The sequence below is a fragment of the Ursus maritimus genome, unplaced genomic scaffold, assembly GCF_017311325.1.
Source record: "Ursus maritimus isolate PB19 unplaced genomic scaffold, ASM1731132v1 scaffold_30, whole genome shotgun sequence".
In the NCBI taxonomy this organism is placed as follows: domain Eukaryota; kingdom Metazoa; phylum Chordata; class Mammalia; order Carnivora; family Ursidae; genus Ursus; species Ursus maritimus.
Window position 1 is genome coordinate 34,740,943 of NW_024425564.1, and position 14,071 is coordinate 34,755,013.

At 41.1% G+C, this 14,071-nt stretch overlaps 1 protein-coding gene across 1 annotated transcript in view; it reads right to left on the reverse strand.

The window, feature by feature from the left end:
* KIF6 (kinesin family member 6) overlaps positions 1 to 13,888 on the reverse strand; it is a 463,572-nt gene extending 449,684 nt beyond the window's left edge. The window contains exons 1-3 of the mRNA XM_040645113.1: positions 13,789 to 13,888; positions 9,722 to 9,831; positions 4,401 to 4,475 (exon numbers count right to left, since the gene is read on the reverse strand). Of these exons, the coding sequence (XP_040501047.1) occupies positions 4,401 to 4,475; positions 9,722 to 9,831; positions 13,789 to 13,854 (251 nt within the window). The 5' untranslated portion in view covers positions 13,855 to 13,888. The remainder of the gene's footprint in view (positions 1 to 4,400; positions 4,476 to 9,721; positions 9,832 to 13,788) is intronic.
* Between the last annotated feature and the right edge of the window lie 183 nt (positions 13,889 to 14,071).

Consider the following 14,071-nt stretch of genomic DNA (forward strand, 5'->3'; position numbering starts at 1 on the left):
AAATATAACTGATTTTTTATTTCACTTTAATTGTATACAGCAACCAGAATTAAGCTACAATGTGTTAACCCAACAGAACAGCTTGAAAGGACCTGTGTAGAGTGGCTGGGTTTCCACTGGGCATGTATTCCTGAAGACTAATCTTCACAGGGAATACCAGGCATTTCTTAAAATCACTAAATATCTGAGGAAAATCTGTACCAGGACAGCAACAGTAAAGCTTAAACATTAAAAAAAAAAAAAAAGCATACAGAAAAAAAAAAAGCCAATTCAAAAGAAGATAATAATTGTCTTCAGAGTGAAAAGGGAGGACATCAACACTGCCTCTTTTGAACTTTTTCTGAAATATATCCTATGTTGTTTAGTAACATGCAGAAACCACCTTTTATCGTATTAGTTTTGCTCATTGATTTTGGACTAGTTTTTTATAAAGATAATAAGAAGAACAGTTCAATAAACAAGAACAGACTTTTTTCCCCATCTCCTAGAAGTGAAAACATAAAATTGCTAAAATTAAAAATTTAAGTGGCAGGTGGTAGAGAATGAACGCAGCTGAAAAGCAAATTATCAACACTGGAAGACTGAGCTAACAAATTCTTTCAGAACTTAGAACCAAAAGACACAGAGATGGGAACTAGGAATGGACAGTTATAATATCTGAAGGCGAGAAGTGATAGTTCTGGAAATACGAGTTCCAAAAAAAGAGAAAATAAACAGCTGGAGGGAAGGAAATGATTTTGTTCATTATTAAAGATATTATCAACGTGATGACCTGACCCTTGAGCTTGAATGTAAGAGTTTTCAGCCTGAAGTGGCTGAATGAGACAAGAATACATGAATGCATGAGAAAACAGCCATACCTACACTATCAATAGATTCACTGATATGAAACAAAAAATAAAATCAAAAAATCCTAAAAGCTTCCAGAAAGGAAAAAAAGTCATTTCCTATGAAGAAATAAGATCCAGGTTGACAATGACATCTTTTCAGCAACACTGCAAGTGAAGGGGCAATAGTGCCGTATTTTCAGTTATGAGAGATACCGAGTGAATTCCACTTAACTGTGAAGGAGGATGAAAAGCTTCCAGAAGTTCCCCAGTCTTGAGCTCTCTAAAAAATTTATTAAAGGATGATGACCAGCAAAATTCAAAAGGAATCCAAGAAGTAGACAAGAGTATAAGGAACAGTGATGAGCGAAGTAATAAATATTAACTCAGAGATAAATTTAAATAAATGCTATTAATAAAAATGATTGGGGCGCCTGGGTGGCACAGCGGTTAAGCGTCTGCCTTCGGCTCAGGGCGTGATCCCAGCGTTATGGGATCGAGCCCCACATCAGGCTCCTCCGCTAGGAGCCTGCTTCTTCCTCTCCCACTCCCCCTGCTTGTGTTCCCTCTCTCGCTGGCTGTCTCTATCTCTGTCAAATAAATAAATAAAATCTTTAAAAAAAATTTTTTTTTTAAATAAAATAAAAATGATTAACAACAATCCAGAATGCAGTTATCAGTTGGTCTCAAGACTGGAAATGACAGGGGTAGAAAAGGCAAAGTAAAAGTGTGCAAAGTGAGAAACAGATAGAGGTAGAAACTTCAGACAGTGAGAAAAAAATACAAATGAGTTTAAATACTGAACTTAAACTACACTGGGGCTGCTGAAGTACAACGTGAGGGAGAAAATGGAAAGCAGCAACAGCAGCAACAAGTACAGTCAAATCAACAAACAGCAACAAAGGAAAAAAACAAAATATGGTGAAAGGAAAAAATAAATTAAGATAGGAAGAATAGCTATAAACATCATTATCATTATGATAATCATAATAAATATATCAGGTCACAACACCCAATTAAAGATCAGGGACGCTGAGTGTGGCTGAAAAGGAGAAAGCCAGCTATATTTTATTTAGGCCATACTTAAAAACAAAATGTTACAGGGAGGTTGAATTAAGAGATGGAGAAAGATACACCAGATAAGGGCAAACAGAAAAAAAAAAAAAAGCAAAAATAGTTTCAGGAAAAATGGGATATAAGGAAAAAAGTCTAAAAGGACAAAGAGGGCGCCTAGATGACTCAGTCAGGTAAGCTTCCAACTCTTGATTTCAGGTCAGGTCATAATCTCAGGGTCAAGAGATTGAGCCCCACATCAGGTTTGTGCTGGGTACGGAGCCTGCTTAAGATTTTCAATCTTCCTCTCCCTCTGCTCCTCCGGCCCCTCCCATCACTGCCCCCACCCCCCTCCACTCTCTCTCCATCTCCTAAAAAAACAACAACAACAAAGAGAAATGTTTCCTACTGACAAAAGATAGGATCCATAAGAACACCTGAGCAGCCTGGATAAAAATGCCTGTCATTCTTGAAATCTTGTCATCATCAGGTTGGGTGTCATTGTCAGGTCAGTGAACAAACAAATCCCAGCCTTTGTGGAGCTTTTGTTCTAGTGGAAGACAGACCAAAACACTAATAAACAACCAAACTATACAGTGTGTCGGATGGTGATAAGTGCTAAAAAAAAAAAAAAAAAAAAAAAAAAAAAAAAAAAAAAAACTAAAATAAATCAGGGAAGGGTGAAAGGGGGTGCAATTTCAAGTGCAGTTAATAAAGGAAGGCCTTACTGAGAAGGTAACATATGAGCAAGACCTCAAGGCTAAGCGGGCACCATGCAGATTTCTGAAGGAAGACAATTACAGGCCAAGGACCCAGTAAGAGCTGGAGAGGGAAGTGGGCTCAAGATGGAAGAGCTCGTTAGAAATGGGAGGAAAAACCAGACATCCATGAAACAGAAACTAAGGATCCCTCCCTGAATGATTTTAGGAAGTTTCAAAATAAAACACATGAGGTCACTAACTGAAAAATGACATAACCCGAGAGACTACTAAAAGGAAGAAAATTTTAGAGATGTGTGACATGCAGTCAAGGAGACTTGAATTTAATCCAAAGAGGTTATTGGATTGTGACTATAAATAAAACAGCCGAAGCCTACTCGATTGCATTTCACCCAAGGAAAACTATATTTAAAGAGAAAGGTTTAGTTTGAGTAGGATTCAGAAAACAGAGTTTTAGAGATAAAATGTGACTATTAGTTTCCAGCAATGTCTTGGAAAAGGGATACTGATTAGTGGAATTGAAAAACGGGTTTCTTTAACAGATACAGATCTTCCTCCACTTATAATACAGTTCTGTCCAAGAAGCCCACCATGAGTTGAAAATGCATTTAATACACCTAACTTAGCGAACATCATAGCTTAGCCTAGCCCACCTTCAGTGTGCTCTGAACCTCACAGCAGCCTACAGATGGGTAAAATCAGCCACCACAAAGCCTGTTTTATAATAAAGGATTGAATACCTCATGTAATTTACTGAATACGGTACTGAAGGTGAAAAACGGGACAGAATGGGTGTATGTGCATCGGTTGCTGACCCTTGTGGTCATGTGGCTGGCTGGAAGCTGTGCTCACTGCCTCTGCCCAGCATCACAAGAGAATACTCCGCTGCAAGTCGCTAGCCCAGGAAAAGATCAAAACTCAAAATTCAAAATAGGATTTTTACTGCATGCCTATCACTTTCACACCATCCTAAAGTCGAAAAACCCTAAGTTGAACCATCCTAAGTTGGGGACTACCTGAACATTTTTCATTTTAATCATAAAGATAGAGTATTTGGAGATAATGAGGTCATTAGAATCATCCAACGGATAGCAGGATGAGAAAGAAACCTTAAACAGTGGCAACTTCTCATACAGATTTCCTGTAAGAGGAGAGTGTGTTCATCAAAAGGGCTTGAGTGTCTAGTCCCAAGGACACTTTTGCCAACATATACTAATAAAATGGCATTCTGATTTATTTGGTATTCCTGTGTAAGTTTGGTTCTAACAGTCGGTAGCCTGGAGCTATCTGAATACATAGAAACACAGGGACTGAGATGCTAAGGGCCGAGCTTTGAAAAGTAGTTATTACAGTGAGGTAGAGCTGGGTCGGCCATTAGTAGCCCTCCCAGGTGTCACCCATACCTCAGGCTTCATCCCTCTAACCAGATGCTGGAAACGCTGTATGGAGGAAAGAGCCCTGGACTTAACAGTACGGTGACGTGCCCCACCCAGGATGCCATCCCCACTAGCCGTGCAATCCTGGGCAGCACCACGGAATCTCGCCTATCCTCAGAGAGTTACACAGCCTTTAACATGGGAGTGATAAGGGCTATTCTATCTCACTGGTTTGTTTTAAGGCACAGAATCTAACTGTAAAACAAACAGCTAAATGAATAGAAGCTATTAACACCAGCATCATTGCATGCCCTGCAGCAATGAGTACATAATTGACACGCCGGAGCACATTACCACAACTCTCTGAAAATTGAGGACAAGATGAAAAACCACCAACCCACCAAACAAAATATAGGAAATCCTACCTCTCAGCAACAGGTTTGGCAATGTTTTCAAAAATGGTCTCTTGGTTTGCACCCTGATCAAAAATCTTTTGAAATCTGCAAATATGAAAGTGGTAGTTACTTAAAGGCTGAGCTTCAAATACAATTGGATTAATTTCTTTTTTTTTTTTCCTGAAAGCTTTGTAAATTACCCCATATTTACATCACTGGGCTTACCTAACCTGACACAATGTTTGCCCTGTAGTCCCAACCACACTGCCCTGTTGTACCCCTGTATACAAATGGTGGGTAAACAGTATTGCTTTGACAAGATCTGCACAATAAATCCCTCTGAAAAACTGCAGCAGCTTTGAACCAAATAATAAACTGTGTGTTCTTTAGCCCTCAAGAGGGACAGTGTCTGCAACTAGCATCAAATTCGAATCCAGATAAGTGCGTGAAATGGAAACCCAAGAACAGGGTGTAAACAAGCCAGCGAACTTCTGATGCCTGCCCTGTCAGGACAGAACGCAGCTGTGAAATGTATGATTATCGAACTTGGTTTTAAAATTGTGAACCGAGGTTGATTTTCCATCAATAGGTGCTGCATCCTGGTACTGGCACTTAACTCTCCGGGTAGTTTTGCCCCATTGGGTTGATCACAAATCAAGTCAAAATGTAAATCAAGATGGGCCTGTCCTGCAAAGAGATGTCTTTATCAGATTGGCAAGGCCAGGGCCATGGGGCGGTGGAAGGGTGGCGACGCTGCTTGTCTCACAATGGCACTGTGACTGAGCTTAGTAAGGGATCACGGGCACAGTGGGAAATCCAAGGTAACTTTTATAGTGTGGTAAGTCACTTACTGGCAGGAATGGCCCTCATTAAAACATCATGAAGGAAGTAAGAGGGAGAGGGAGACACATGGGCAGGGAAAGGAGGAAAGGGGGAAAAGGGGGAGAAAGAGGGAGAAGCATAAGCATATAGGGCAAAATGTTAACAATCAGTGAATCTCCCACCAAGGGCCTAGGGGAGGTTACTGCATTATTCTTCCACCTTTTCTGCATATTTAAAATTTTTCAAAACAAAAAAATAGGGGTGGTGTGGCGTTAAAGCAAAAACTTTAAAACAAACACGCTGAAGGCATCTTAAGCAGGTTTCAGAGTGGCTTGGGAACTTCTGGTCCCTGTGTCTCGGTTGTGACTCACAAGTGAGTCAGACGCATGTTCTGTTAAAGTAGAGACTACATGAAATGTGGGACTATTTTCACGACCAAGGAGTTCAGAAGGATGTCTGGAGCTGGGTAGGAAATACAAAATGGAATGAAATTCGCGGTCTTTAATCAACATTAACTTCCAAAGATCCTTAGAGCTTATCAATCTCCCTTTTGAAGAAGCAAATAATGGAACTATACAAAAGAGACTGTCAGACACTCTGGTGACCAGGTCATTTAGGTTTTTTTGTGTGTGGTTTTTTTTTGTTTTAATTTATTTTTTTTAATTATAATAATATTTTTTTATTATATTATGTTAGTCACCATACAGTACATCCCCGGTTTCTGATGTAAGGCTCGATGATTCATTACTTGCGTATAACACCCAGTGCACCATGAATACGTGCCCTCCTTACTACCCATCACCGGTCTATCCCATTCCCCCACCCCCCTCCCCTCTGAAGCCCTCAGTTTGTTTCTCAGAGTCCATAGTCTCTCGTGCTTCATTCCCCCTTCTGATGACCAGGTCATTTAGTAAGCAAGATTATATCTTAGCAGTATTTACCAGTTTGCCCAGAACACTCCTCAAAATCTGTAGGTGCACCACGGCTTAGATATGAACGCTGACATAACACAGGGGACCTGGCCGCTCAAACACTCTTAATAGCACTACCTACTGTGACGTCTGAGCACAGACTCAGCAGTGCTTTTGAGGATGATGGTGATAAGGCTGCTTTGCTTCTTTGACCAGGCTGGCGATGCCTGAGTGAATCCATCTGCCATTCCCAACTCCCTAAGTAATAGGAATTACATCGACCACCACATAAACCCAAGAGATGGCAGACGTTTCGGTAAATCATACAATGGTACTTAAAGACCAAATATCATCATCCCAAAATATTTTAGTTTATGTAATGTAGTTACATAGTAATTCGAAAAGTCATTATGATCAGCTAGCTTCTGAAAACCATGGGAGGACAAAGCAGAATCAGAGAGTTTAAAGAGTTCAGTCAAATCCAGAGAAGGAAGTTGAGGCCCAGGGAGATAAAGCAATTTACTCATGGCCCTGGAGCTAATCAGGAACACACCCTGAGATGTAACTTCTGTAACTTCGATGTCCTGATTCTGAGGAGGTCCTTTCATTTATTAGGAAGTTGTGTAGGCTTTTTCTAAAGTCCATTTCGAACTTGGCATATGCGGACCTCTTCCCACCCCAAACCCGTACTTCCTGGTCTTCTGCATCCTCGTACAGGACAACTCCATCCTTCTAAACATTCAGCCCAAAGCCCTTAGGGCATCCTGACCCTGCGTGCGGGCGCGCTCTCTCTCTCTCTCTCTCCCTCTCTCCATTACACTCCATATCCCACCCATCCACTAACTCTGTCAGCTCTGACCTTCAAAATGCATCTAGAATCCAACTATTTCTCAACTTTTCTACCTGCTACTACCCCGGCCCAAGCTACCATAATTTCTTCCCTGGTCTCCCTTGAAACAGACTGCTCTTACAGTCTATTTTCCACGTGCCAGGAAAAATGGTCCTGCTAAAATGTAAGTGAAATTATTTCATTCTCTGGTCAAAATCCTCCATTACCTTCCCATAACACCGGGAGGAAAAAGCTTACAACGACTTTTCCCCCAAAACCATCCTTACAACGACTTCTAAGTCTCCCTACCATCTGATCACTCAGCTGCTCCTTTAACCCTCTTCTTCTCCAGGCACACATACCCCTTTACTCTTCCTCAGACATGATAGCACTCTCCCATCTCTGGGACTTGCTCTTGGTTTTTCCTTGGCCTGGAATCCCAATCCCTCAAATATCTGAATGTCTAACTTCCTCACCTCCTTTAAGCCTTTGCTCAAATATCACCCTCCTGGGACACCTTCCCTGACTGCCCTATGAAACACTCCATCCCTCCCCTTTGCAGCCCCTCTTCCTGGCACTCCTTATTCCCCTTGCCTGCCTAATTTTTCTCCGTGGCACTTAACACTTCCTGATATACACTGTACTTAAGGATCTGCCTATCTACCTCCTCCCACTAAAATGTAAGCACCATAAGAGCCAGACCTTTGTTGCATTCCCTGCTGTGTTCCTAGCCATTAAAACAGCACACAGTGGATGGTAAATAAATATTTACTGATTGAATGAATGAATGTTCTTGGGAGGAAACACCCTTAAGATGCTGAAATATTTATCTCTGAACATAGGTATAAGTTAAATACCTGATTAATTTATTTAAAATGCTAAAGCCAATATTTTTAATCCAGAGATTTAGAAAGAATAAGAGATTTAAAGTAAGCAAATAACACATTTTCAATGAAACATGTTTAAATGTACTGTTTCTATCTACATAATATAAAGAATACTTTGGAAAAAGCCAATAGATAGAGACGTGGCCAATTGTTCCTAACAATCATATAGAATCATGCTGAATAAAATGTTTCAGCAAACTGCGGTTTTATAGAGACTGGCCTCACCCAGCTGTCATGAAGTCACAGCTACTGAAGTATGTGGCATGCTTACACCAGTAGGAAAATGCCTGCTTCAGAAAAAGTAAGTCTTGTTTCATAAAGGTACTCCTTAAAGAACAAAATGAAAGGCAATGGGGAGCCAGAAAGACAGGGTAAGGACCACCTCACTATGCAGCCATGTGCTAGCAATCCCCCATGTGCTTACAGTAAAAGAAGACACCAGAAGATGGGGTGGAGGTGGGAGGAGATGGATAATTTAGACACAAAGCATAAACTGTCAAGACCAAAGAGAATTTTTGAGACATAAATAAATAAATAAATAAATAAATAAATAAATAAATAAATTTGAGAGAGAACCATAAAAAAATACCTGGGTTGGTTTTATGCAAAGGGTGAGCACAGAAACATTATGGAAACAGGGCCCAAGCAAAACAGCCTAGAAAGAAATGCAAGACAGCAATTAGGATTCCTTCCATGGGACCCAGAAATCCACGACCTAAATGGAAGCAGAGATCAAATATGGCTTTAACTTGGGCTCAAACTTCTTCAAAAGTCAAAAGTGGGGATGAAAAGCAACAGCACAGAGTGAAACTAGGGAAAAAAGGCAGCATAAAGGAGCCCATATCCCTCATTTCAAGGCCTGGCTACTAGAAAAGAATTTGGACCAAAGGCACTGATGACAATCCAGGGGTGGCTGTTGGGTAGGTTTCACCCGATCCCTACAGTTCGGCACTGTCCAAGAGAAATATAATGCAATCCATACATGTGAGTATATGTGTAATTTAAAATTTTCGAGTAGCCACTTTTTTAAACAAAGAAACAGGTGAAATTAATTTTAAGAATCTATTTTTAATCCACTATAACCCCAAACTTTATCATTTTAATATGTAATCAGTATGAAAAAATTCTTGAGATGTTTTACATTCTTTTTTTCCCCCCCACACCAAGCCTTCAAAAATCTTCGATCTGTTTCACACTTAGAGCACATCCCAGTTTAGGCTGGCTACATTTTAAGTGCTTAAGACCTCCCTGTGGCTAGCAGCCGCTACATTAGACAATAGAGGTATGCAGTGTGCATGTGGGCATATGAGCTCCAGATACCATTTATGTTATAAAGAAAGCTCATCTATACAGCACACAGATTACACCTTAAGTTCAACTTGAATAAAGTTTAGCCATACACTGAGCTTCCTGTAAGAGCTAAATCATAGTGGACCAAGTAGGAAAAGGACAACACTAGATAAACAGATGTAACAAAGAAAGGCTGGGGTTTGGGGAGAGCATCTTGGACAGAGAAACACACCCTCGGGGCTCCAGGGTGGTGCAGCTGGTAGAGCTTCTGCCTTGAGGTCAGGTCATGACCCCACTTCAGCCCACTCTCTGCTCAGCGGGGAGCCTGCTTCTCGCTCCTCTGCCTGCCACTCTACCTGTTTGTGCACACTCTCCACACCCCCCTCAGTCAAATAAATAAATAAAATCTTAAAAAAAAAAAAAAAAGGAAAGAAACACACCCTCTTTTCAACTCTGGGCCCAGCGATGAAAAGACAACTACCTACTAGATGAGATAGAAAATCGCACTACATTCTCCCCACAAAATGGCACTAATGATTTCACGGTGGATATTAATGCATACCAGAGTTAGTTCAATAGTGAAGCAGAAACAGAAGCTAAAGATGAACTTACTTAAATTTGTAGCTTTCTCGCTTATTATTCACAAATCCATCTGCCAAATCTCGAGGTAAGATAATTTCCAGGCTAGGGGTTAATTTTTCATCGTCATCTATGGAATAAATCTGCAAATATGAAGACAACAAATGAATATAGCACGGTAAAATTACAGCTGGAATTATGACCAAGTTATTATGATAGGCATTGTAATTGTATAAAAAATTGTATTCTCAAGATAAGTCATAACATCGTATAATTTGGATAATTTTCCTCTTTGAACTGTGTGCAGACTCTAACAAATATATGGAACAGAAAAAGAGGTAACACTTAAATCAATGCTCTATCAAAGCTCAGATTCTCTTTGAATGATCTAGTACTCGAATTTGAGCATTTGAGTGTCTCTGTTGTTGAGAAACTAATAGTTCTGAAAGCAGGACATTAATCTAAGTACTGCTTTGGAATTATGTACCAGAAATTAACATCTTTCTATGACCAATAAGCATTTCTGAGCATTTACAAAGTGGCCGAAGCAGATCAAAGGACTAGGTCTGAGACTTCTCAGAGAGCTCACAAGAATGCTCTAATTCAAGTTATATTCAAAGCAGCCCCAGTTTCCATGAGACATATTCAGGCATTTGATAAAAGACATGTGGTTTCAAAAGACATATGTAATTCTTGTCTTTGATGTCATCTTCAAGGTTCTCGTCCCAGCTCAGCCACTAATTAGCAAGGGACCTGGGAGAAACCACTTAACCTCTCTAAACTGATATGGAAATGAAGGGGTCTTAACCAACCCCCCTTCCAACTGCAAATTTTCTGATTCTCTTCTTGGTTACCTACTTCTTTATTTACTGGCCAGGAAAATCAAGACTCAAGCCTATAAAGAGGTCACGTGGAATAAAGAATAGCATAAGACTTGGTACCCAAAGACTTGTGTCCAACACTGAGCTCAATTTACCAGCTGTGTGACCAGCCACCACGTTCAGAATCTCAGTTCCTTTATACATAAAATGAGGAAAACAGAATTGCCTCCCTTACAAGTTTGCTGGGGGATAAATGATGTCATGGAAATGGAAGCATTTTGTAATGCACCATAAAAAATGTTAGTCATTAGATTTAGAGGTTTTTTTTTTTTTAAAAGACTTCTTGTCTTTCACCAGGAAATAAAAGTCTTTCTAACAGGCAATACTTCCTGTTTAAGACTCATTTAGATGCTTGATTATGGGGGAAAAGTCATATTCTTAAACAAGTAAAGCTTACCTAAACCTCCCTAAAGTAAATAATTTTCCTAAGCAGATTTTTATTGAACCTCTCACTTAAAATGTGAAGAATTCATGCAGAAAAGTCATCCTGTAAAGTAAAATTATTTGTAGAAAGTAATGGCATCAGGTCTGAGACTTTCCGTGGCTAAGTTTTCTCAAGAGACATTTAAAAATTATACCCTGTAGGGCACTACACTAAAAAAAAAAGTTAATGGCTAGACAGGTGAGTGAAAGGGGTGTGTAAGACATGAAACATACAAGAGTGAGATACTCCTTTTCATGCGAGTCACATGTTCTAAAAAATTCTGTAACACTCAGTGCTCAAAAGACAGAAAGGACCATCGACTACAGTGAGAACACTGACCCTCTACCTCGCTTATTAAGCCATTCTTTGAGGCATTAAGAAAAGTCCCTCTCAACCAGAAACCTTGCTTAGTTTAATAGACTGACTCTTTACCTTTAGTCATAACAATATTTATTTGAGACACAGTGGGGAGCTTTTAGACCCAGAAGACAATTACAAGAAATATGAGGATGAATATGAACATGTTTTGAAATGTACTGAGCACCATACAAATGAAAAGCATGGCCACTGCTGAAATTATCAGAGGTTTGTCTTATGCATCTTCTAAGTTACCACTCTATAGATTATAACTTACTTTATAGTGCCTTAAGGAATAAGACTAATGAAGTAATACAACCGCAAAATGAAGAGGAAAGAAAGAAAAATACAGGGGTGCCTGGGTGGCTCAGTCAGTTAAGCATCTGCCTTCGGCTCAGGTCATGATCTTAGAGTCCTGGGATCAAGCCTCACATCGGGCTCCCTGCTCATTGGGGAGACTGCTTCTCCCTCTGCTCCTCTGTCTTAGTCTCTCTCTCTCTCTCTCTCTCAGATAAATGAATAAAATCTTAAGGAAAAAAAAAAAGAAAAATACCTTTGAATCACTCCTGGTTGAATGTTACAGGCAAAAAAACAACCATAACATATCCCAGGAGCAAAAAGATAGGGTGATAAAAGTGGGATTTCTAAGGGAGAGCAGGGATACAGTAACTCAAAATGTGTTCAGCTGTGTTCTCTTATTTTTATGTATGTGGCATAATGTTGCATCTTGGTAAGAATCTGCCATTATAAACATATAGTAGGACCTAAAAATACTCAAACAATCCACCCTACAGAATCTCACCAAAGAAAAGCAAAAGAAGGCACAGTAAAATATGCAAACACTGCACTTTAAGAAAAGAGAAAGTTCAAAATTATACCCAAGATTCTCCAACCCCCTATCATCCTCCCACCCCCTCGCCCAACCAATCCTCTAATAATACCAAATCCAAGCACCTGCTTCCCACTGCTAAGTCTATGTAGAAAAGCTCAATATTTTTGACTAAGAATCTGAAAGATACGGAAGGATTTTACATATAAAACACTTGGTATATATAATGCACTTTTAAAAACCTTCTCATAAGTGAATATAAGAGGAGAGAAAATGGGAAGATATCCATGGTTCTACACTGTTTCATTCCTTTAAAAAAAAAAAGTATTTTCTTTGGAGTCTTCTCATGCATCTTATTTTCAAGTAGTCCATGAGTAAAAAAACTTTTGATGATGATGACAAAGATGCCATATTCTTGTTTCAAATATGTAAATAATATGAGGCAAATGCTACATTATAATATACTATGATGTTACATAGATACACATTGTAGATATGGAATAGATATAAAATATTATTAATAATATACCTATTCCACACACTCATGAGTAAGACCCAGACTGCCCTTACCTAAGTCCTCACTTTGGGAGGAAAAGAGTTTGGTTTGAAGAGCCAAAAACTTTAGAATAAAAAATCCTTCATTAAAACCTGGGTTCTGCCACTGACTGGGTGGATGGCTTGATGGCATTATTTCACCTGAGACTCAGTTTCCTCATCTACAAAATGAGGAAAATGACATCAACCTTGCAGAGTTCTCCTGAGAATCAGAGATAATGTAGACAAAACACCTAAGTGGTAAGGACTATGCTCTTTCTAGGGAGGAAAAAAACATGTTTTGAAACATTTAAGAAGTACAGCAAGTATCTCTTCTCACCGGGAGGGCAAGGTCTTAAACTGACTTTAGCACACTAGTGGCGGCACCTAGTAAATGCTCAATGCTGTAGAGGTTTGTCTTGTGCATCAGTATTTTCTGAATGAAAAGCATACACACACACACACACACACACACAATCTTCGGGATGCATAAATCTGTATATCTGCAAAAAGTATGTCAAAGGTTCATGTTTGCGTCGTACAAGGACGATGTAGTCAGGCAACAGATTCCTAGAGGCCCACTCCGCACAGAGCCACAGTGGCATGTTTTTAGTTTGTGTGTCTACCTACACTATCCGCAGCATCTCAGACGTGTGCGGACACGCATCTTTTGCTGGACGTTCTGCCCAAGCGAGCAGCACAGGTGTGGGCTCATCTGTGTGCAGAGTGCGCACAGCTGCGTGACCGCTTCCCGGGAAGGTGCGAGAGGGGTGCAAGCTGACGCGTGGCCCCCGTGAGCGCGCACACACGCACACACACGCGTCGGCCCCTGCGTGAACACGTGTGCCCGGGCGCCCGTGTGCGGCTCTGTGCACAGCGTCCGCGCCACCGGGCCCTGCCCCGCGGGAGTGGCCCGGCTGCCTGCGTGGCCTCCCGGTCGCCTCAAGAGAGTGTGCGGAACTCGGGGCGCCATCCCGCGCCCTGCGCCCAGCCGCCCCCCTCAGTCTAGGGCCCAGCGTGCCGTCCCTCCCCTGCCTGGGAGGCCCCACCGCGCCGGCGCCCTCGCTGCCCGTACCCCTTGTGGCTGCTTCCGGGCGGTGGGCTTCACCCTCGCGAAAACCTGTATGGTCTGCTTCACCATCTCCTCCCGGCTCTGCACTGACCCTTGACCTCTCTCAGGATCTGGCTCCCAAAACTTCTGACTCCCACCACTTCCGGCCAGCCGCAGCCTTAGCAACAGTAACTACGGACACTACCCAAGGAGCACCGCGCCAACGAGGCCCGCCTCCTCTCCCTAATTGGTTACTGACTGTAGAGGAGGCTGAAGGGAAACGCTGGGGGTTGGGGCGGGGTTGGGC